The following is a 25,457-nucleotide window of genomic DNA, read 5'->3' as shown; positions in this document are numbered from 1 at the left end:
TAGTCTTCGGAATGGTATCGTAGATTCTGACGGTATCATTGGAATACGGGGCAACAGGACCACTTCTCCTCTAAACTTTCCAGTCAAAATGGTTGCTTCAAGAATATTCCCTGTTAACTTTTTGATAACCAAACGTGTACCGTTGCATAACCGAGGGGGATTCAAATTACGCAGAAGAATAATAATTGAACCAATCTTCAACCGAAGAATATGTGGTGGAATTCCGGGTATATCTTGAGAGTTTAAAAATTCAGTTGGAAAATTTACACTTTCATTTTCATCAACAACAGTATCGATTGATTTAAAAGACATCAGATCGCCTGGCAACAACTGTTGTATCTGGAAGTTAATTTCGTCAACATCAACAGTTCATACTTAGGTTATGCTTAAGCACTGAAACTGGGAGGCTTAAGCAATGCTTAAATAACAGCTGATTTCTTTCGTAGCGTAGGGCAAGTGTCCGTTCGTTTGCACTCAATAACAGCTTATACTTTTCGGGTCGGCTTTAGTATACCGTCCCACGATTTCGGGGTTAAAATGGATATGGGCGGATAGAGGAGGATCTCCAGATCACGAATATATATAATTATTGCCGCCGCAAACTTATAGTTTCTGAGTTATTTGCAATTTAAGATTTAAAATTAATAATTTTTAACTCGTTATTTCTCACTGTATATTGAATTTTCCACATATATTTTGCACTTTAAATATATTTACACTTCACACATTTGTTTATAAATATTTATTTTTAACTAATTATATTAAAATATGCTGTAAATAAGTATTTTACTTTTTGCACAATTTTGTTTATTTTTACAATAAAAAAGGGTTGCTTTCTGACACAAAATAGGTGTTACCATATCACATATTTTGTAAACGAATTATAAGAATCACAATAATGAAAAAGAAAGATTATACCCCAAATACAATAAACATAATGCATGTAATGTGTAATGTAAACTATTTTATTATTTCCCATATTTTGATAATATCCGGTGTTGGTTCGACCAGGGTTATTTTTTTGAAGCGCGGCCGAAGGCCGCCTCTGCAGAAAGTAGTTCTACGCGGAAGAACTTGTTATTCCATCTCTTTGATAACTCCCGGTGTTGGCTCGACCAGGGTTATTTTTTTGAAGCGCGGCCGAAGGCCGCCTCTGCAGAAAGTAGTTCTACGCGGAAGAACTTGTTATTCCACCTCTTTGATAACTCCCGGTGTTGGCTCGACCAGGGTTATTTTTTTGAAGCGCGGCCGAAGGCCGCCTCTGCAGAAAGTAGTTCTACGCGGAAGAACTTGTTATTCCACCTCTTTGATAATCCCCGGTGTTGGCTCGACCAGGGTTATTTTTTTGAAGTACTTATAAATTTTGAAACCTTGGTATTTTTTTGTAGTTAGAATGTTTACTTAATAACTATTTATTGGGTATTTGTTTTCTTCATTTTGGGAATTTTATTCATTTTGATTATTTTTAATCGATGCATGTGGCAACACTTATGTTTTGTCATCTTGCAACCGTTTTGTTATTTTACAAATAAACAGAATTTTGCATAAAATTAAATGTTTATTTACAGCAAATTTTGATATAATTTGTTAAAAATAAATATGTAGAAACAAATTAATGAAGTGTAAATATATTTAAAGTGCAAAATATATGTGAACAATTCAATATACAGTGAGAAATAACGTGTTGAAAATTGTTAATTTTAAATCTTAAATTGCAAATAACTCAGAAACTATAAGTTTGCGGCGGCAATAATTATATATATTCGTGATCTGGAGATCCCCCTCTATCCGCCCATATCTATTTTAACCCCGAAATCGTGGGACGGTATACTAAAGTTTTCCCTACTTTTCCTTCAGTTCCCATAGGTACTCCGACTCGCTAGTGATGCATTTAGGAAATACATACAGAAATCAACTCTGCGATTTCCTAAATTCCTCTGAAATCTCCCAAATTTGAGGAAGATTTACTGGAAAAGAGTGTCAGCATTGCTTATTTGTCTGACCATACATATGTTCATAACTTTATTTATTTCACGGATTGTATGTGATTTTTTCTTAAATTTAGAATATTGGAAGTCATAGATTCGTATAACTTTACCACAAATAATATAAACTTCAAACAACGCATTTTCATTTAATGTTTTTAGCAAGTGGCAGCTTTTGTTATGACAGCCTAAATCCATGAAAATTTAGAAGGGAATGTAGCGCCATCTACAGTAACATAGCGCACTTAGCGCCACCAACTGGTGGATAGCTCTTTGCTAATAATAAACAAATAATTTGCAATAAATAAATAATGCGACTATAAGGAGAGTTATAAACTATCCTATCTTTCAAGTTGGACCAAACTGCACACAGTGTTAAAAATTTCATTAAAATCGGTTCAGTTGTTTAGAAGTCCATCGAAAACAAACAACGTGACACGGGATTTTTATATATTAAGATATATTGATATCAAGCGGTCACGAAGTTTTTACGCTATTGAAGACAATTTGAACCATATATGATCACGAATATTCGATTCCCTTCCCTTCCCTATTCCCTTTTTATGGATTGGGCAGAGCACACTGAGATTCCAATCGTCGGGCATGCTTTCATCCGACCATATTCTACAAAGAAGCTGATGCATGCACCTTATCAGTTCTTCGCCGCCGAATTTGAATAGCTTGGCTGGTAATCCATCGGCCCCCGGCGCTTTGTTGTTCTTCAAGCGGGTAAATGCGATTCGAATTTCCTCATGGTCGGGTAATGGAACATCTATTCCATCGTCATCGATTGGGGAATCGGGTTCGCCATCTACTGGTGTTGTACTTTCACTGCCATTCAGCAGGTCGGAGAAGTGTTCACTCCATAATCCCAGTATGCTCTGGACATCCGTTACCAATAAAAATAATAAAATGACATAATAAAAATGAAAACAATGAAAGAAACGGAATTTAATTTTTGTTCGACTCTCACCTTTTCAACATTACTTACCAGTGAAGCCATGTGTAGAATAAAAATATTGCGGATATCTTCCAATACAGTATTTAATATTTCTGCTTGGTTAACGTTCTTTCTACTTTACTAATTTTAAATTCAAACAATCCAATTTATCCGAAAAATTCTTCCTTTTACTGGCAGTCGAACGACCAGTCAGTCTTTAATTAACTTAGATAACTTTCTCCATTAAGTCATTAATTGAATTCGCTTTACCATACACAGATTCATGTACTACTTATGGAATTTATATTTAATTGAAAAACCATCAATCGATTACATTTTCCATAAAAGTATATCATGTATATTTTATTAGCTTCCAGTGAGTACATATTTTTAAACAAATAGTAATTAACAAATTGTGTCGATTAACTTAAGTGAATCAACTGTTATTTTTTTAATTATGTGAGATATTAGTACATATGAATGTGAAATCGATGACTCAATTAAAAACTACATTTTGTTGAATTAAAGAGATTGTGCTTATACTCTCAAAAACAAGTTAAAAAATCATTTAAATAGGCAGCAAATAAAGCCGAAATTAGCTTTCCACTATATGTAAAACACATAATTTCTTCATAGAAGTGATGAAAGAGTGGATTGACTACGAAACTCGATCAATAATACTTGATCAAGCAAATAATTGTGTAGACAGGATACTGTAAGCTTTAGTTAATTATTGAGTAACACATTACATAATTAAGGGGCTTATAATTAAGTGAGACGTTAAAATAAGTATGTATCAATATAACAAGTAAATTGTAGAAGGCTTTCATGTAGTGATTTACGAAGATTTAAGGTTAACTAACGCCAAATATTTACCTTGAATGTACGTTTTATATAATATGTGTTAATTTAACGTTCGATGTGGCTAATTGCGTATGAAATTGCTTAAGAACATTTGACATTTTTATTTAACTTAACAACAAACCGATCCACACACTCCTTTCCGCTCCTTTTAAATGCACTTTTTATTACCGTTATTAACGCTTCAGTTACTTGAAAATCAATAAAATAGAAAATAAATTAAGACAAGTTGCAGTTTGCCGTTAATTACAAAACAAAAAAAAAAAACAAATGGAAACTACTAAAGCACAACTCATGTCATATCCAATATGTGTCGCCTCTTTCCTATCTATTGCAGCATCGTTAAGGGTTTCCCACCCGTCTCGCCATTCATCGGTGTTAGTCCGACGCTTTGTTATTTGCTCAAGGAGAAAAAGCCATTGTGTTGTCTGCAGCTGGCACAGGTGAGACATGAAAATCAATAAATTCACACAACTGTAAATTAATACTCTATATATATATACGATTGTGTAGGTCTGCGAGCACTGTAGCTATCGCAATGCCAAGGAGTATCAATGGCAAAACAAGACGATTATCCTGGCAGCGGATTATGCATCGAATGGCATTTACAACTTTATCATACCGTTACGTGCGCACTTTCGTTCGAAAACGTCATTAAATCCGATTATATTGCTGTTGGAGCGTCGACCGGATGTGGCCTTTCTCGATGCACTCTCCTACTTTCCGCTGGTGAGTGTCAGTTTTCACAGTCGTAATGAAATGAATTGAGTTTTTGTTGGAAAATATTGAGTGCTGAGAGGTGGCAGTTGGTGGGACAGTTATTTTGATGAGTTGGTGGGGAATGAAATATTAAATGAAAAAGAGGTTGCTATAATGATTCAACAGTTCCCGGATTCTTCTATCAGAGATCTTAAAGCTTAAAATCAACTTGATAATTTTCTCAAGCGACAATTTCAGCTCCGTATTTTTTCAATTCCAAGATAATACAAATCTCCCTTACTTCTAAATTAATATAAAACTCTCTATTTCAACCACATTTAGGTTTACTGGATGCTTGGTTCCATCGACTGTTTGGATGATCTGCTGCGCGCCGGCATCACCTTAGCCGAGAGTGTTGTGGTGGTGAACAAAGAATTGTCCAACTCGGCGGAGGAAGACTCGTTGGCCGATTGCAACACCATAGTCGCTGTACAGACCATGTTCAAGTGAGTTGAGGATCCGTTTATACAAAATATCTCCTGGAATAATCCCACCTTCCGTTCCTCTTAGATTCTTTCCGAGCATCAAGAGCATAACCGAACTCTCACAGAGCTCCAACATGCGTTTCATGCAGTTCCGTGCGCACGACAAATATGCGCTACATCTGAGTAAAATGGAGAAGGTACGAGTATGAAATGTAAATATTTTTAGCGTTGGATGCAGAATAGATATACAGAAGTATTATTGAAAGTATACTTTAATACATATATTTTTTTGATTTTGTGCCGCAGCGCGAAAAGGAGCGCGGCTCGCATATTTCCTACATGTTTCGCCTGCCTTTCGCTGCCGGCGCCGTCTTTAGCGCCTCCATGCTGGACACACTGCTTTATCAGGCCTTCGTCAAGGACTATGTGATCACATTTGTGCGGCTGCTGTTGGGCATCGATCAGGCACCGGGCAGTGGCTTTTTGACATCGGTAAGTACAGCTATATGGTATAATTATATTCAGATTGGAAGGTGGCTCCTACCAGTGTACCAGTAGAGCCTCGGACAGCAGTTTCCTTAAAAAAACGAGCATTGACTCCGAGAAAATGAGACCAATCTACTTCAGTGGTCTCGAAGTCAATGGTAATGCTGATAACTAACCTTGCAAGAGACAACACTATCGTTTCAATATTGGCGAATTGAAAACGAGAGCACTGGTCGTGAGGCTCATCTTTATTTCTTAATTTAACCGAGATCTGAAATAGACCTTATTATACTGTTCACACTGCCAGGTCAAGGGTTTCAGAATAGGTGTTCTGTGTAATAGAAAGGCTTCTTATGTTTTTATTGATATAGAGATGTATTTTTTTCTTCTTTATACTACTTAAAACAAAAACCCATCCTTTATTAACAGATGCGCATCACCAAAGACGACATGTGGATACGCACCTATGGTCGCTTGTATCAGAAACTCTGTTCGACAACTTGCGAAATACCGATCGGCATTTATCGTACTCAGGACACATCGAATACGGAAGCATCACATGTGAGTAATTCACCTGTAGAGAAGTGGGGACCGTTTTCCGCTTTCGGAAAGCACTGTGTGCGCTTGCGACCATCGGTGAGTCCATAACGAAGCAACATTAAAGAATACTGAAATGTAAAAAAAGTTAAAATTTTAACAAGAATCCAAATGATTTATTAACAACTACAACTTATAACTATTACTTACTACTTGCTTAATAACATCATAATAACTTGAATGAGTAATGATGAGCACCCTTTAAATATACTAACATACAAACATAACTACACATTCCTACATAAAATAATAACAACATACCTCACATAGAGATAATCCTTTTTACGAAACATTTATTGGAGATGATTTTTTCAACTACTGATCTCTATTAAAACACATTTTGCATACTTAGACTAGCTCCAAAATAAGTTTTTTCCCTCCACACAATTTTAGTTTAGTGAAGGAATTTATTTAGAAGAGTAATTACCATAGATCTATGAAGATCTATGTAAGGTTAGGTTAGGTTAGGTTGTAAGCCAGTTTCCCAAAAGGAAACACACGTAGACTTTTAAATATAGTCCTTTGTGAAGACTTGATCCCCCCTAGATTAACAATTAGGAGTCGACAAAGCGCCCTGAACCCACTACAAATCTGCAGAGATTTTTAACTTCTATATTCGCTATTTCACGAGCCTGCTCTAAAAAGTGAGATCACTTTCTTGATCTCGCAAAGGCGGGACTGAAATTGATGAAACCCGATGGGACAATGGTCAGTAAGAACCCCTACGCCTAAGGAAAGGTAAGGTTTACTGAGGGCGAAAAGTTCGGTAGACCTACCGCGGTTTACCTTAGGCCAAAGGATCTTCTGACTACGCATGTGTTGGTAACTGACCAGCGCCTACACAGCTCAGCCGAGGCCCATCTCTCCATTAGCAAACCGCAATAGGACAATGGTGCTCGTACATGCTTCCATACTTCTAATAGTGAGTCTGTCGTTCCTGGCCTTGCAAGCTCATCAGCCTTACAATTCCCTGCGATTCCGCAGTGGCCAAGATCTATGTTAGTGTATAAAAATTTTTTTTTTGTAAATAAGTCCCTCAGAGCTCGATATTCTTGGAATAGTATATCAAAAATATTATGTTTTCTTGAAACCTATTTTAAAAGATGCTAATGTAGATCTTGAGGGTAAGTTTATGGAACTACAGTCCATAGATTTCTTAATATGAAGAGGACCTCAAGTCATCAGAATAATTGTCTTTTGAAATCTACTGTAATTTCCCGTCACTCTCGTAACAAATTTTATTAATTAATTTTCTAATCAGTTGAAATAATAAAGCTTTAAGATTATAAGTATTCTGTTTTCATGTAGTGATGCATCATCATAGTATTGAGAACATGTCATGTCAGGATTTAAGCAGAAAATACTATTTACAAGTTTTAGGAAAAAACATACCTTAGCTATTTTTAGAAGAATACCACGACTGCTTAATTAAATAGAATCTTATTTCTCAGTTTCTACAGACTATCCAGCAGTAGCGATTTACATATAATATTCAAGATTATCTACCCTTTTTCAGGATAAGTTCGTCACCATACGAAAACATAATAATGTCAGTCCAAGCAGACTACATGATCGATACAAAATATTTTTCGTAAAAATGGTGATTTAAGATGTAGGTTTGAGTCATACGCTGTGGCTCTAGATTGCTAATGTCCCCGTATAAATTGCTATTATGTATAGAACTATAGATTATAGAACCTAGTTAGTAGCTGACTACGTAATGACTCGAAACAGGAAACAAATATCTGCACACAAACAATTATTACTTTTTTATTGCATTTTGCCTTAGTTTAACAAAATATATTACTCAGATTTTTCAAATATATTTTAAAATAGTTGAACAGTTTATTTTTTCCACTTAATCAGTTTGAATAAGTTTTTCTATTAATCTAAGACTCCAAAAAGCATTTAAATAACACAAAGCATATATTTATAAGGCTGTAATTGGTTTTCAGAAAATTTATAATAATTATGAAGTAAGCCTCTCCTCTATGCTGCGCCAATTCAACAATGCTCCTTATGACTTTAGTCAGACTAACAAACATTTTCTTACTCTATTAAAATGCAACTTTTAACTATATATTTTTGAATAGTTCATATTTTATAAGGAACTTTGCTAAATTGTACAATTAGCGGTATGGTTTAATAATAACTTACTCGTATATACATACATATATAACAATTAGCTGACTTTTGTATTAAATTTACATAATCATTTATAAATAATTGCATTTTGCTAAAAGATATTTATAACTATAAAAAAATTACTCAAATGCTTTTTTGAAAGACTGCAACCGAAACTCATGTAATATGACGGGTATAATTATTCAATGATATTTTAATTTTTTTTCAATAGATTAATATTGTTTTTAAGTACTTTTTTAACAATTTTTCCACTAATTAGTTGAAATTTATTTCAGAATTATTTTTCAAAAATTGTTTTTGATTTGCAAATTTTTATGCAGCATTCTAAAAGCACGCTTCTGGCGTTTCTAACACACACACATACACTACTTACTACTATTAAATTTATATTTTGGTACATAAATACATATGTACATATGTATGTATGAAAGACTTTGACATATTTATATTGCATCTCGCCTTAAACTTGCCAAACTCCATTCGCAATACATGAAACAATACAAGCAAAGGATAAGGAATACAGGAAATGAAGGGTTTAAAATTTTTGTTATTTTTTATTTATTTCGAATTTTAACATAATCAAATTTTCAAATATTGGTTAATAAAAATAATAATAATTATTAATTAAACAATCTACAGAAACTTAAAAATATTTAATTCAGTTAAAAAAAACATTGTAAATTAAAACAAATTCTTTAAGTAAAATATGTATATTGGACTTGACCCGAAACTAGCGCACACGCACGCAGTGAGTCTCTCTCTCTCTCTTTCTTTCTTTTACCAAATGCCATTATGCATTTTGTAAATAATATACAATTATATTTACAATAAATAAAACAACAATATTTTCGCTTCCGTTAAATAGTTGTATTAAATATGGAGTTGTTGAACATGCTTTGCTTAAAAAAATAGAAAAAAATGTTTCTCTTCTAAGGGTTCAAAAATTATTTAGAAAAAATTCAGTTGCATGCGCTTACAATTTATTAACCTTTTACTGCATGGCTATCCCCTGCATGTTTCACTTGCTTCTATGATTTTTTTTAATAAATTTTTAATATAATTTAATTAATATAAGTTCAAAATTTCAAACAAATCTCTACTTTCAATATTTTTCGTTTCAATTGCTTCATTGAAAGCGGCTTTCAATTAACTTTTTCTTAATTTATGAATTTTTTTTTAATATTTTTTTTTATTTTTATAATTTGTTTTTAATTACACAGGTTACATTTTTACAAAAAGATTTTAAAATAACATATATTCAATAAAAAATTATTGATTATTCCACTTTTAATTTTTTTCTAATTTTTTTTTAAGTAGTTTAAATTGCTTCTTAGCTCAAACTCAAATACAAAGAATGTCCTGTAGATATTATCGTTTAATTAGTCATTGCCTGGTAGAAGACATTTTTACTTAGTGTAGCATACACACAACATAAAAATGTCAAAACATCAATCACTCATACAAAATGGTTCATCAGTTCAGATCCAATAAAACAGATCACACATATTTTTGTTTTTATTTTATGGTTTTATACCATGCTAAATCATATCAATCGAACATAAATTAACACAAAATTTTATGAGTTATATGTGAGACAGAGAATATAATATTAAAATTATTTGTGTATTTGTTGTATATGTATGTCATTCCAACTCATTAAACCTCATCCAGATCCCATATATCCCAGTCAATTGATATCATCCACCAGGATCCACTTGATTGTGCTGTATTAATTTCTCTCATTTCCTTTATTTCGATTTCGATTCCTTTACACTTATGTTTTTTTTCTGATTTCACTTTACCATTCTTTATTCTCATTCCTATTTCTGTTTCTGTTCACTTTTTTATTAATGTTCATACCACAACTTCCCGTTCCATTTAATTTACTTTATTAATATCTCCTCCACTTCATTCTAATAATTTATTTAATACAAATTTCTCCTGCTATTTCACTCTATACTCTCAATTTTTTATGAAATTCCAATATTGTTCTTCCTTCCTCCACTTCCGTGTTCCCCATTATGCTTAAAAAAATTCATAAATTTACCCTTTCCAAATGAAACCTCAATGAACAGTACACCCGATTAGAACCAGAACGAGCTTCGAAATCTATTCTGCGTCCATGTATTATACAATAAAAGATAAAAAATTGGTTTCCTTCAAAACTTCGCTATTATCATCTCATTTCGTCATTTATCACAAAAAACAGTTGAATTCTATCAATTGGTTTCTTTGTAACCGTTTCGTCGTTGTTTCAGAGGGTTAAGATATCTCCGTAACCATTTCAATTGTAATACAAAATTTTCTGAATCGCTGATAGACCAGTTCGAAACCTAAAACAGTCCTCTAGAAGATCTAATATAATCAGTAACAACGATAATAGTATTCCGGTATAGCATCGAAAGTGATCGGAATATCGAAGCCCTTCAAAAACTAAGATGGATGGTAATTCAAATTAGGACCTGAAGATACCAATTTTAAATGCATTGAACATTGAGAAAAGTGTGACATCATATGATCTCATACAGCGGACGTACAAAAAGGACCAGTGATGGTATCTGCGACACACTTTTTACAGTTGGTTGACCTTTCGCCTAATATAATTCTTTGCAGAATTCTGTCACTAATCACACCTCTCATTAATTTAATTTCAATGGTTCTCTGAGTGTAGCGGTGTGATATCAAACGATCTTGGTGGCCAATCAACCGGCCCAAAACGTGTAAAAATCTGCTCACTGAAGCGTTCTCTCAATAAATCTATTGATTGATGCCATGTGTGGGAAGTGGCGCCGTCTTGTGGAAACCATAGCCGAGATCGCCATATCATGGCGCGATAAAAATCGCCATTGACGGTGACGTTCTCCCCGGCATAATTTATGTATGAATATAGTCCGATGATTCCACCGGCCCACAAACCACACCAAACCGTTGTTTTTCTGGATGAAATTACAGCTCTTGAATCTCTTCAGGTTGCGCTTCGTCTCAAATTCTTAAATTTTGCTTGTTTACATACCCATTGACCCCGGAAATGGGCCACATCGCTGAACAGAATTTGGCTCGAAAACGTCGGATCTTCTTGGAACTTTTCAAGAGCCACAGAGTAAAGCATTGTCGCTTGGGAAGGTCGAGAGTACCTCTACTTGGATCACCCGATATATTTTAGCTCCTTAGTCGTACTTTCTTGAAAAAATAAAGCACAACAAGTCATAGTTTTGTTTTACAAGCGATTTCACTAAGCGCCAACGCAAGAAAACCAACTGAAACCCTTTTAACATATCTTGTTGTATTTTGATTACTTGTTTCTAAATAATAATTCTAAATAACCAATATATTAATTATTACTTTTGACAATGTTTCCTCGCAACATACCAAAGTCCCAAAAAAAATTGTATCCACTCAAAAACCCATACAAATCTCGAGCCAATAAATATCCGCAATGCATGATATCCATAATATTTTGTACGTATGTGTATGTGCATATGTATATATAATATGTATATTCACCATAAGAATAAAACTCCATTATTTTTTTTCAATTCTAATATTTATTAAAACACATTTGTTTTATAACTAACACGAAATATTTTTTATGAAAGAATGAAATTGAAACTCAATTAAAAATTCATTTTGTATCTAACATTTGCATTACTGCTACAAAAAAAAACCACATTTACCACAATAAAATAAAATCAAACACACGCTCATGTGTAACTACTACAAATCGCCCCAAACGACCACTCGACCAATCGGCCAATTGAACGGTACCGGTACAGTACGACGAAGAAGCGGGTACACCCGATTCGACGAAGGACAGCAGCGAGGTCCTTCGTGGCGTCACCTACCGACCGCCATCGGAATCTGGTCATCATCACCAAAGCCATCCATCACAACACAAATCCACCACCTGTCTGGGTGGCTGTTCGGAACGGAAGGGTTCATCAGTAAGTAGAAAAACGCTTATGTAATTAAAACGTTTCAAAAACCAACCGATCACAAAATTGTGTCAAATGCACATTATACCCAAAGCGCGCTGTACGCCTAGATGTTTGCCTGCAGGTACTACTTACTCGTTTATCTGTCTGTGTGTTTAAGTGTTTAGAGCGTAAGCAATCGTTTTTATTATGAAAAACAATAACTTATTTTAATATTTACTCTTTTTGTTTGTTATTTTGAAGTAGAAACTGGTTTTGAAAGTACTCAATATAGTCGAAAAGAAGAAGAATTAAATTATTAAATTAAATTCGAAATTGCCCACTTCTAAAAATTCCTGTTTGGATTAGGCGATGTCATAGGTCTCCACTAAAGACGATTTTCTCTAAAAGCTTCAAAACTTGAGTAGCGCTATTCAAGATGACGGTTACTTTATTCCAGAATCGATGGTAAATTCTAAAGAATATTATTTTATTCGAGTTCTTAACGAGTGTGAAATCTTTTTGTTTTAGTTAGGGAACTTGCCGTTGTTTCATGTTATACCAACGAAACGTTCTTTATCAAAAAATCACGTCTTGAAAGCGAGAGCCGTGGTTATAAAGCTTACTGCTTACTATACGAGTATAACTGAGAATAACAATAGGTCACGCTGTTTATGCTGATAGCCATTGACTAAATTTAGTCTTTCGGTAAAATACTGTGACTTCCGTATCAGCTGTAGATGATAGGACATATCCTTGGCTAGTATTTGACTTCGATTAAGTGACCAGGAGATCGTGTATTTCAATACCGATTGACGAAATCAAAAATTAAAAAAATTATTTTCACCTTTCGTCAAAATTTTGAAAAACCCCCGGGAGTATCACTGAATAGAAAAAAATCGAACCATGCAGTCCTTGGGTTTCAGTTTGAATTTTGATAAATCCTCCACGGTATATGTCTTCACAAATAATAACATTAGAAAATAAAAATATTTTACTGATTTTGTGAAAGTCAAAGTATCTTCTAAAGTTTAAAAAATATGCGGATTTCGGATGGTTTTTCAAGAAGAACGTACCATTATGAGGAACTAATTGTAAATACAGCATGCCTTTATAGAACTTCAGTGGCTTATGAGTTTCCAATCTATGATTTTTAATCTCATCAATGTTTCATTAATAGAACATTCTGCACAATACACGATATATAGACGTGACGTGAGTTCTGGAACCAATGCGATCCGTCAGCCACGTAGTCCTTTAGCTATTTCAGCAAGTATCTTTATATGGCCCCAAATGAGCGGATTTTCAAAGAACTTATAATTGAGTTTCAGAAACAATTAAATGTCATATGAAACCAAATCTGTCTAACAAGCTGGTTACCAAAATATTTCTTATCATTCTTGGTCTCCAGTTTCCGTACTGGTGAAGATGTGATTGCCAATAAAATTAGCATCAATGAAACAATGAGGCGAATCCAGCGGCTACCGGCTTAATACCAGAATATTCAAACAAAATGCACGTACAGAGTCGAGAGAACTTGCTGTCTGTTCAGCTGTACGGCTTCCAACATGATTTCTCACAGGACTTTTTCTAGTAATCCCGTAGGATGACTCTCAATAAGTAAACTTTCGCTGATCTTCTAACGTTCAATGAATCCTTTAAGACACTTTAGAACTTCTATTCTTGAGAAAATAGCTTCTGATAAAGCCCAGATTACTTTTTCGAGATGATAACTACCGAAAATTTGTCGTAATGTTCGTAAAGAACCATAGTTTCCTTAAAAAAGTATAGTTCGCAAGTGTAATCCAAAATATTACATGACTGAACTAGACATTAAATGACACTACTGAAACCGAAAGGGAATCCAAAATATATACCACATAAAATATCTTAACTTTAACTTATCTGTCAAAAAATTTATAATTTTATAACCAAAGGTAGGTAATAACTATTTAAGAACACAACGATATGCCTGTAAAATCTTATATCACACTATATAAAACCTATTCTGTATGAGTTCCAACGCTTTGGATTGCAACTAGATAGAACTGTATATATAATAATCTAAAACACTATGTATAGAAACAAAAATATCGAATGAAATGTATAAAATATAGAATACTGCTTGATTTATGCAACCCGAATTTCAAAATTATTTAGAAAATATTTCGAAAAAGTGCGAAATTGCAATCTCTGCAATGATCCACAAACAGTAGTTGAAGAAGCAACCGAACACCGAATCGCTAGATTTTATATGTACGAGCGCTATTCAGTAGAAAATTCTTTGCATTTTTAACAATTACGCAACAACAACTCACAATGCGATGCCTTAGATGCTCACTTTATAAACAACAACAATGAATTGCTTTTAAATAGTTACTAAGCTCTGTAGTACTACTGCATCACGTATTTGCATCCGAATGTGTATATACATATATAGCAACTATAACTGGAGTACACACCCACTAATACTCGTACCAACGTAGTGTTACTATTGCTGAAACCGAACTAATTCGACTAATCGTAAAGCAGTCTTCTATGTTTTTTCAGTATTCGATCAATTTGGCCGACGAGGCGCGCAACAATCATGCGCAACAGATCGAACGCGCCGAAATCGCGAATTTGGTGCGCAGTCGTATGGAGTCGTTGAATTTGCCGACAATCGACTATGACGATGTTAGCGAGAAGCGTAATCATCTATCGTATGTGATAATCAATCCGAGCTGTGATCTGAAGTTGGAGGAGGGCGATGTCATGTGAGTTGCAGAGATAAAAGATTTGTTGCTATAAAAAACTCTCTTATCAAATATTTAAATCTTCTACTTTACAGCTACTTGGTGCGGCCGTCGCCGTTTTCAGCGCAAAAAACCTTCGAACGTCACAATTCACGCCGCAAATCAAACATATCCTTCTGTTCGAATATCAATTTGGGTGCTGCTTGCGGTCCAACCGTTAGCGCTGCGACCGGTGCTGGTTCGCGTCGCGGCTCCGGCATAGCGGGGCTGAATCCGATGCAAATGCAAAGCGTACAGACGTTGGCCGGGTATGGTTCGCCACGCTGCTCGCCGCCCATACAACAAATTAAATCCAATTCTCTTTCTCTACCCGACAGTCCGACGGTTGTTGGCACACAGCGCGGCCGGAGCAATTCATTGCGGGTTGGCTACTATTTATCCATTTATCCATTGACGTTAAACACACCATTTTGCTTTATGTTTTACGTTTTCTTCTTCGTTAATGGTTGCGTTCTCTCTGTCACGTTGTTCTTACGTACTACTCAGTTATGCGTTACGTACTATATCTTTCGTATCACGTATCTCGTGTTGTGTTTTGTTTGCTTTCGTTTCACACTTAAACTCTCGTATTTTTCACTTCTAACTGTCCACCAACCTCCTCACCTCTTCACCTCATCATGTACAGCAAGAATAATTTAGTGTTTCCACAGTTTGTTTATTCTTTTTGATTTTGTAATGTCAGATAATTGTTAAATATTGGGGAGATCACTATTACTTTAGAACGTTTTTGTTTTAATGCGAAAAAGTAGATTCAGTTTTATACATACTTAACATTTATCGGGAGTAGTCGAATAATGGGTCTGCCAGAGTGGACTTTTCACCTTTATTTCGCGTCTAGTTACCTGAAACTCATAAACCGATGGATCTTCCTACTGTAACCCTACTAAATATTATTCGTTGGGAATACTAATCAGGGAAACAAATATTCCAACTTTCGAAATAAAACTACGACTGTAAATCAACTGCGATCTCAGTCGAATTGCTTTAAGGGGTTCTGTAAATATAGGCCATATATTCTATACTTTGAGTTCGACCTGTATTTATTCGAGATATCAACTGGAAGATTCCTCAGGGATGTATATGTGGAATGGTATGGATTATTGACCAATTTTAGGTAGACGAGCTTGTGGTCCAATATTTATTCAAATTCTGTTTAGAAATGATCATAGGAAATAACTTTAATCTGAAATCCATGTACTTGTTTCCAGAAAGTCCATTATATAAAGAGGGGCGTGGTTCTCATTCAACGTTGTTTAGGTTGGAGATTTTATTGTCTGAAAATTGACTCAGTGAAAAATCACCTACCTCACAAAATTTTTTCTTTGAAAAGCTTCTCGCAAGGATCCCATATATTTCGGAAGCCGCAGATAACTAGGAGAGTACTAAGGCTTAGGCCACAACTTCAAGTAGGAGCTACATAAAAAGCCAATTTCTTTTCGACTAGTCCAAGAATTTAGATTACTACCTTGTTCAAAAATAATCAAAGCAAATTATTTAATTATTTTTTAATTACTTCACTTAAATTATGTATGTGTAACACTATCTTAAACCCTTTTTCTATACGTTACTAAAACATCATATAATCATTAAATCATCAGTAATGGGACATTGAGATTGAATTGAATTATTTTGTCTGAATATATTGGACAGTTTAAGATTAATTAACTAGTAATTAATTACAAATAATGGTTAATTAGTAAAAAGAATGTAGCTTAAAAATTTTGTGGAACAAAAAATATTGTATTTATATTAAGAAATTGAATAAAGAATCTCAGAGCCCCATTACACCGATCCCACTAACACTATAAACCACATTTCCCACTCACCAACCTCACTATATAACCGCAAGCAACTACTCAGTGTGGCACCAACCACCATCATCACCACCACAACTGTAACCATCGACACCGCATCACCGTTCACCGATCACCGGTTGTAAGCAACATTTGTATCACTAACTAACACCAGCACAACCACCGTCACCGATATATGTGTATGGCAACTGGTTGTTGTTGGCACTGATGTCAGTGGAGATAGCGGAAGCCAGTGGAAACGCCCAATCACCACATTTGTATCTGCATCCGATTGATTAGCATTCGTGTTTGAGAAAATAATATTTACCAAAAAAATTATTTTAATTTTAATCAATTTCATTTTGAATCGTAATTCACCTTAAAAAAACATATTTTTTTTGCATTGAGAAAAATTTTTGAACGATTTGTGTAGTTTTTAACAAAAAATTTCATTTGTGTTTTTGTATTTTGCGATCACTCAAAAAACGACACCCCCTATTTTTGTTGTTGTTTTGAAATATTGGTGAATTTCCCCGTTTTTGAATCGGTTTTGTTCCGCTTACTCTCCACTTGCAGATCGACAATGATATTCTGCTACGGCGTTCCTCATCGTTACGGCAAGGCTTACCGAATGTCGGTGTTAGTCATGGTCGTCGTAAGTCCTCGTTGGAGGAAATCGGCATTAGCCATTTTACGACGCTAATGCAAGCAACGAATCACACGAATCCCATAAAAATTGCACTCAACGGCAGTATCGGACTGGAGGTCAGTTTGAGCAAGTATAGACATTAGGGTGGCACTTAAGTGTATGAAATTGTTTTCCAATTTTTTTTTGCTGAATTCTTGCTTTGCAAAATTCAAAAATTAGCAGATATATGATATTGATAAAAACCGCATTTTGATTTTTTGAGTACCACCCTAATATACACCAGTAATTTTTCTTTGAATTATCGTTTTATGTATACCGCCTTAATAGTCCAAACCTAATTCTTTGTACTTTCAATATCAGGTCACACCACCCGAAGAACCAACACCCATCTTAGGTGTACCCTGTATTGTGGCCGGTGGTCCCGGTGGTGGCATCAATCCCTCGGCTCTAGGTGGTTCCACTCTGGGTGGCGGTTCATCGCTGGCCATTAATACTGCCGATTTGTGCGCATCACCCACATCGAGTAACAACAATTCACCGCTACAAGTGCCACAACAGGATTCACAACAATCCGGACAAATGCAATCACCGCAACATTTACAAGGGACAATTGTATGATACAACCTTATGTGGGGTCGCAGACTCCGCTCGTCGATATCGAAGAAAAACAAATGGATATAATATAAGTAGAAATCGGAGCGGTGCTAAGGCGTGCCGAAACGCCAGTACGTCTGATCAGAACGTCGGCTATCGTTACTGCAGCGGAGTCCAAACAAAAGTCGAGTAGTTGGGAGAACACATACTCACACATAACAGCACGTATAGTTAACTGCAGCAGAGATAGCAGCATAGTAGTTTCGCACACCATATATTGTAAATATGTATAGATTATTAGCCGATAGTGTAAGTCGAAGTGTAAATCGCTAAATGTAGCCGAAGCATTTCGGCATTGTGGTAGTGTGTGGAAATCCGTTAATGTGCAACGATTTCAAAGAAATATATATTTTGCTAAGAAATACATATATATAAAACACTTACCTTAAGCTTCGTTTGTAGTGATCAATTGATTAACTGTACATAAAGTGGCTCGTTCAATTGTAGTAGTATTAGGGTAAGCCTAAAGTTACTTCATTATAAATATTTATTATATGCATTGTGAATGTACAATATTAAATACATATATCGTCTTAAGTTTGTAGATAACGCTTCATATCTAATAAAATTTATTCATTTCATAAATAATACATTTTTATATAGAAAACTTTTTTATTTGAATTTTACTTCTTTTAAAAAATTTTAATTTTTTTTTGGAAAGTTTCTTCTTAAGACCTTACCAAATATTGATATATAAGAGCTATAGATTATTATTTGTTTTTTTCTAAATTTGGGAGAGTCTAAATCGGTGTTTTAATTTTTCTTATAGTACATCTAATCCTCACGAGAGCAGAGTAAGATCTCTTGAATAATGTTTCCATCTATATTTCAAGCATCCAAATTACTCTTTTTTACACAAAAGGGCAGACATATAATGTCAGATAGAAGTCATTTTGAGTTTAGCTTGGAGCTCTTTAACAACGAAAAAATAATCGGAGTAATTCAAATGGTAGAAGTCCCATTTTCAAAAAACATAATTCTAAGTCCAGCGCCCACTTAGAAAAAAAATATAGATGGTTAGAGATTGGTCTATTTCAGCAATTATATCTTATCAGTACACAAAATATAACGTTCGTATTTTCCTTTCGTAAGATTATCTGAACTCAAGAATGATAGAAGACAAGATTACGTCATTCGTTTACAGTTAGCAGTTTTGGATTTTAATTTCCTATTGAGTGACGCACTCACGACCCCCAAACACGCGAGCAAAACAAAAAAAAGAAAGAAAAATTGACAAATTACACGGTAGTACAGAATAATAAAACCACAACAAAGAGCTGAAGTCAAGGCTAGAGCTTAATTATTATTTAAAATTCTAAGTGAAAAATGTATTAACTTGAAAAAGAAGTCTGAAAAGGCGGAATTAAACAACAATAGTACAAAAAAGTTTTTTTCACTTTACCAACCAACAAAAAAGTTGGCAAAATGGCGAACTTTTTGTAACAAAACATATAATTTTAATTAGAAATGCGCATTATTATATTGGATCATTTTATAGATGACGATTTTCACGTTCATTGTGATATTTTATCAGCACATTATTCAATTTGGTTAACTGCATATGTACATTTCTGTTTTCCATTTGACAATTCTTCTGTTGCCTATTCCCATTCGAGGGTCGTGAGCGCGTCACTATGTCGCAATCTTGCCTTCTACCATTCTTGATCTGAACTATAATAATTTTGACATTAAAGAAATATCGAATTCATTGGGTTTCTTTTTTATTGTTATTTCGCAGTCGTCAGAGATTTGATGTGTCTTTAGTACTCGCAGAATGCATGTTGTGCTCCTAGAATGGAGCCGTAAAGCTGGTGATCCCATTATCTGCTCTCGCAAATCATAATGCCTCCTCCCCAATCTATATATAAAAGCTCTGAAGAATGTCAGAACTCCATCACATGAGCAATTGGCTTGGTTAATGATCCATATTATAAATCTTAGAACTTAGACTTATTTAAAGCACTGTCTCCTTATAGTCTTGTCCAGAAAAATATTACTTACCGATCTATAAAAAAACGTTGTGTTTATATCTTATATTCACAAAATTTTAATTTGTTACAGTAGACCTGACTGTAGCGAATCTGTATAGCTTTCATTAGAACATACCTAATTCAAAAGTAAATATGCGAACTAGCATGTCAACAAGGAATTTTAAAATTTGTTGTAGATTTTTATATAAGTTATTTTGAAAACAAACACAAAAAAATTTTAGAAAACATAAGCTTCTTCAAAAAAAAGATAAAAATTCATTATAAAAACCATGTAATCAAATTGTACAAACAAATGGTGAACTAATAATAGCCAAAGCACAAAACATACTGTAAATGTAATTAATTAGAATTTAAGTAGAAAACAAAAACCCGATATAACTGTATTTATAAGAATATCGGTAGTAATTAAGAATTTTAGATTACTTTTCTCGATGTCTTTCTGGTATAAATTTTGTTTAATTCATCTTTTTCATCATCGACTAAACATTTAAATAGTTTGGATTATTTCAAAATGATCAAATTCTACCGACTTAAAATCCTTTGCAATCAGGATCAGAATTGTTCATCGAAACCTATTTGTTCTCTTGCGTGGGCTTCAACATTACTTTTAGTTTCATAACGGAGAAGCTAATCGATACTAGAGATCTAACACATATTCATTGATTAGCTTTTCCATTATCAATTTTAAAGCATAAAACTAGGAACATGAGTTAATCTATTATCTGCCCCCCATTAAAATAACTGGATCCAGATTGTATTATAACTTCAGAACATTATTTTGCTTACCCTATAAAGGTACTCTCCTAACGATTAGATTCACATTAACTTTTCTATATACATTTAATATTAAATAGTCGACCTACTTTTAGGAAAGCTGTGGTATGGTTAAATTATGGGTAGATGTTTTACTGGCTTGAATACATGGACTATTGAGGTTAGGATAACAAATTCGTCACATACAAATGTATTATTCCTAGAGTTAGAAGCATAATCTAATATAGAAACCTTTTTATGAAAGAAAATCGGAAGGAATTGAATACTGGTTTATGGTAAGTAATTGCAAAGACTTATTGAATCGTTTCTAAAGATTTTAACTTCTGATTATCTTTAAATTAACGGATGCAAAACTAATTCACATTACTTATTCTTATACACTTGGTTATATTAAACCAAATTTATTTCATTTTCAAACAGACTCTTAATTGAGTAATTAACTCCTTAATTGACTCGCCTAAACGTCGTGTTATGTTCGTTTTAACTCGTTAAAATTACATTATTGCTTTCGTTCTGCCCAATCACATTGATCATAAGTAGTTTATTATAAAATATGAAATTAAGCAAGGTCAATTTTTAGTTCTAATTGAGATAATTAAAACATACATTTTATTAGACACTTCTAAGTACATTGAAATGTATGTACAAGCACCAATAGTTTATAATGTAGTATTAGTGTAGATACCAATATTTGGAATAAATAAGATAGTTTTAAGCACATTACTAAAATATAGATCTGTAAGATTGTACATACTATATACATATAGAGATATATAAATGAGTAGTGAATGTGCAAGAAATGTAGGTTATGCTAAGAGAGAATTGAAACATTTTAGTAAAACTGAGAAACGCTTTGGTATACTATTAATGCTTTACAAGAATTGAGATTAGTGAATTAGGAACGATATGAATAGAGAACAAATTTGTAAAAAAAACAGCAGCAACAATGCGGTGAAAATCTATTTATAAGTCTAGAACAAAAATTAACAAATTTTAAATTATGTAAAAATACAAAAACTAAAATTTATGTTAAAAACAACTGTAAGTAAACTGTTAGAAACGAAACTTTAGAAAATGAATTTTATTAGGTATAAGTCGCGGGTCGCGGGTCGCGGGCCAAAACATGATTAATGACTGCTGAAACAGTTCGAAATTGCAAAATGTCTCATAGTACTATAGGTTATATTTATAGATACATATGTGTATGTACATACTTGTATATGTCGTAGTTGCTCCTATTTATGCATAAGGCCTTACACGTTCTCAAACAAATTTTAAGTAAATTAGTAGACTTAAATGCATATAATAGCGTTAGACTAACTAATTGTACTTAAATGATAGAAATTAAGTATGAGTGCACTCGTCAAACCAAAAACGATAAATTAGTTTTAATATTAAGGCGTATTATATATTGTATATAATATAATGATGAAGCATATAGCACTATTAATATGTAAATAATGTTAAAAAGAGCAATTAGAGTATGTGTTTGAGGTAATAAAGTTGTTTATCGTCAAAAACATGTTAATTTAGGTACTGTTGTGAAAGTTACACTGTGCAAAGAAAATTTTGTAGAATAATAAAAATTAATAAATAATTTTTCCTGACTAAGTTAAGTGCTTTGCATATTTTTAATCTTTTATTCTCAAACTTGTTTAAAAATATTTTTTTTTTGTTTATTTAAAGATAAATCTAATTAATTAAAATTGTTTTTATTTTAAGAAATTTAACAAATTAACTTATGTAAAAATACAAAATTCAATCCCAATTAAGGTTTAAAAAACTACTAAGGAATAATTCTAAAAGCATTATATAAAATACAGGTGTAATTTAAATATAAATTTAATAAAGTAATAATATATAATATAATACATTAAATAATAAATTAAAAGACTAACAATAATTAAACTGAAACAATTAAATATGATAATAATATAATAAATATATAAAATCATCAACTTTCACATGCAATTATAAAATAAATAAAATTTAATATATTTAGGTAAAAAAATATAAATAACATATATAATTAAAATTAAATTGTTTTGATATAAATATTAAATAAAAGTTAAACTATAAAATGCACAAAAAAATAATTAAATAAAATATTATATGAAAAATTACATCGACGTTTTTGTAATATAATTAAAACATGTAAGGAAAGGCTAAGTTCGGGTGCAACCGAACATTTTATACTCTCGCAATTTATTTATATATTTTTATTAAGATAACACACAATTTGACCCAATTTGAAAATCCTATAATTAGGTATATGAGAGCTAGGGGAAGTTATGACACGATTTTAACCATTTGTGATACAGAGACACACTATTAGAAGAAACATATTTCCTCTGAATTAAATTAAGATACCTGAGGGATTTACCGAAATTTTCGGTGGTGAAATTACCGTGGGGTACTGAATTCTTCATATTCGATATTCGGGGCTATGAAAAGTTATAGTCCGATTTCGACACTTTTTTCACAAGTGATGCCACAGATCATATACAGTATTTGTGTAAAGTTTTATTTCGCTATCTTCATTGGTTCCTTATGTATAACTTATAAAGTGAAGGAATTAGCTGGAATTCAAATTTGAGTTATATGGGAAGTTGTCGTGGTTGTGAACCGATTTTATCCATTTTCCACACGTGTCATCAGGGTGTCAAGAAAATATTATATACCGAATTTTATTGAAATCTGTCGAGTAGTTCCTGAGATATGGTTTTTGACCCATAAGTGAACGATGCCACGCCCATTTTCAATTTTGTAAAAAAATCTGAGTGCAGCTCCCTTCTGCAATTTCTTGTGTAAAATTTAGTGTTTCTGACGTTTTTTGTTAGTGAGATAAGCCACTTTTAGTAATTTTCAACCTAACCTTTGTATGGGAGGTGTGCGTGGTTATTAGACGATTTCAACTATTTTCATGGTGTGGTGGGGTACGTAAGAGAACCGACTGCAGAAAGTTTGGTTTATATAGCTTCATTCGTTTGCGAGATATATACAAATAACCGATTTGGGGGCGGTGTCACGTCCACTTCCCCAAAAAAATTACATCCAAATATGCCCCTTCATAGTGCGATCCTTTATTATAAATTTTTCTTTTATAACTTTACTTATAGCTTAGTTATGACACTTTATGTGTTTTCGGTTATCGCCATTATGTGGACGTGGCAGTGGTCCGATTTTGCCCATTTTCGAAAGCAACCCTCAGGAAAACAAGGAACATGTGTTCCAAGTTTCATTAAAATATCTCAATTTTCACTTTTTTTCCTATTTTGACTTGTCTCGTCACCCTGATCATTTTGATATATATAACCCTATATCTAACTCGTTTAGTTTTATGACTTACAAACAACCGTTATGTGAACAAAACTATAACACTCTCTTAGCAACTTTTGTTGCGAGAGTATACAAATTATAATACTTTACTCTTTTTCCGAGTTTAAAAAATCGTAAATTCTTAAATAATGGAAATTTGGATGGAAGGATATTTTAAAAATATACACACCTGCTCAAAAAAATAGGTACACCAAAAATTTTCAAGCAAAACACATCAAAAATAATTTTTATTCACATGTTTAAGAAAAGTGCAAATAAGCTTCCTGGCTATTCGTTTTGGTAGATTGACCTTTTAGGAACTCCTGTGAACTGTTTGAGTACTAACTTCACTTCCATTTTTTGCTGCCATCGCCTCGGACGACTTGAAAAGGTCTTTTTTGCAATAATTATCATAATTTTTCATCACTCTCCATGACTCTCCCTTTTAGATTTTCATTTTAATGTATTTTAACAAAATTATGAGACCTTTCCATTAATTTCCCAATGACGTGAAGTGAATTTCCTTACATTCTGAGGTTTGAAACTAATCGAACTTCTTCAAAGGTGGAGTGTGACTTGCGACCCATCTAGTATATCCAAAAAAAATTGTAAAACATACAGAATGATGCTAAAAATATTCTATATTAATTAAATAATGTTAAATATACGACAAAACATTTGTATCATAATTTATTTTTTCGAAAAAAAATATAAATTTATTAAAATTATGCAAAGCACATTAATACAGTAATTATTGTTGGTTTCTTTAAAAACTTTAAAAAGCATATTCGAAACAATATTGCAATAGTTTTAATTTTAATAAAAAAATTATAAATTATCCAAAGCATTAAAATCACATTTTAAATAATTAAAAACACCTTGCAACAGAAAATAAGTAGAATATAAAAATACCAAAAACAAAATTACTTTTGAATTTATTTTAGTAATTACGAAAACTCAGACAAGTTTTTAACGCCCATTACCGCTTTGAACGCCATTTGTAGTATGAATACACCCACTTTTTACGCCAGTTTCTTTTATCTTGAATTTCCATACAGCACATTAGGTCACCTGTACACTTAACAAATTCGATAATGTAAAAAGTAGCTGTTAAATAATAAAAAGAAAAAAGTCAATATAAATTCATAAATGCATAAATAAAGTAGTTAATTATATTTACTGTTATATTTAAAAAGAAAATTAGAATATATATCATAAAGCATAAAGAGGAAAGAAGTTATGAAACAAAAAGAAAAAGTTGAAAAAAGTGCAATAAAATGTTGGTGAAATAAATTAACTGTAATTGTTGCCGCTATAACTGTAACATTCTATGTAGTTCATCTCGGAAAAAGCAAAAACAATATAACACAAAAA

The 25,457-nt window shown here is 33.0% G+C and overlaps 1 protein-coding gene across 7 annotated transcripts in view; it reads left to right on the top strand.

Annotated features, from left to right (window-relative positions):
* The window catches only part of LOC105218438 (potassium channel subfamily T member 2), a 223,834-nt gene extending 198,795 nt beyond the window's left edge, over window positions 1–25,039 (top strand). The window contains exons 19-30 of one of the 7 annotated variants that reach the window (XM_054234395.1): window positions 4,124–4,229; window positions 4,300–4,515; window positions 4,828–4,991; window positions 5,056–5,167; window positions 5,277–5,462; window positions 5,886–6,092; window positions 11,972–12,139; window positions 14,642–14,865; window positions 14,940–15,152; window positions 15,222–15,267; window positions 17,274–17,462; window positions 17,674–25,039. In XM_054234395.1, coding sequence (XP_054090370.1) covers window positions 4,124–4,229; window positions 4,300–4,515; window positions 4,828–4,991; window positions 5,056–5,167; window positions 5,277–5,462; window positions 5,886–6,092; window positions 11,972–12,139; window positions 14,642–14,865; window positions 14,940–15,152; window positions 15,222–15,267; window positions 17,274–17,462; window positions 17,674–17,964 — 2,122 coding nt within the window. In that variant the 3' untranslated portion in view covers window positions 17,965–25,039. Of the gene's footprint in view, window positions 1–4,123; window positions 4,230–4,299; window positions 4,516–4,827; window positions 4,992–5,055; window positions 5,168–5,276; window positions 5,463–5,885; window positions 6,093–11,971; window positions 12,140–14,641; window positions 14,866–14,939; window positions 15,268–17,273; window positions 17,463–17,673 lie in introns of all 7 variants that reach the window. The other 6 variants (XM_054234396.1, XM_054234393.1, XM_054234394.1 and 3 more) reach the window with 6 other exon arrangements.
* Window positions 25,040–25,457: the final 418 nt, after the last annotated feature.

Source organism: Zeugodacus cucurbitae, chromosome 6 (genome assembly GCF_028554725.1).
Source record: "Zeugodacus cucurbitae isolate PBARC_wt_2022May chromosome 6, idZeuCucr1.2, whole genome shotgun sequence".
Classification (NCBI taxonomy): Eukaryota; Metazoa; Arthropoda; class Insecta; order Diptera; family Tephritidae; genus Zeugodacus; species Zeugodacus cucurbitae.
Note: the sequence above shows the minus strand (reverse complement) of the source record. Positions and strands in the feature narration are given on the sequence as shown.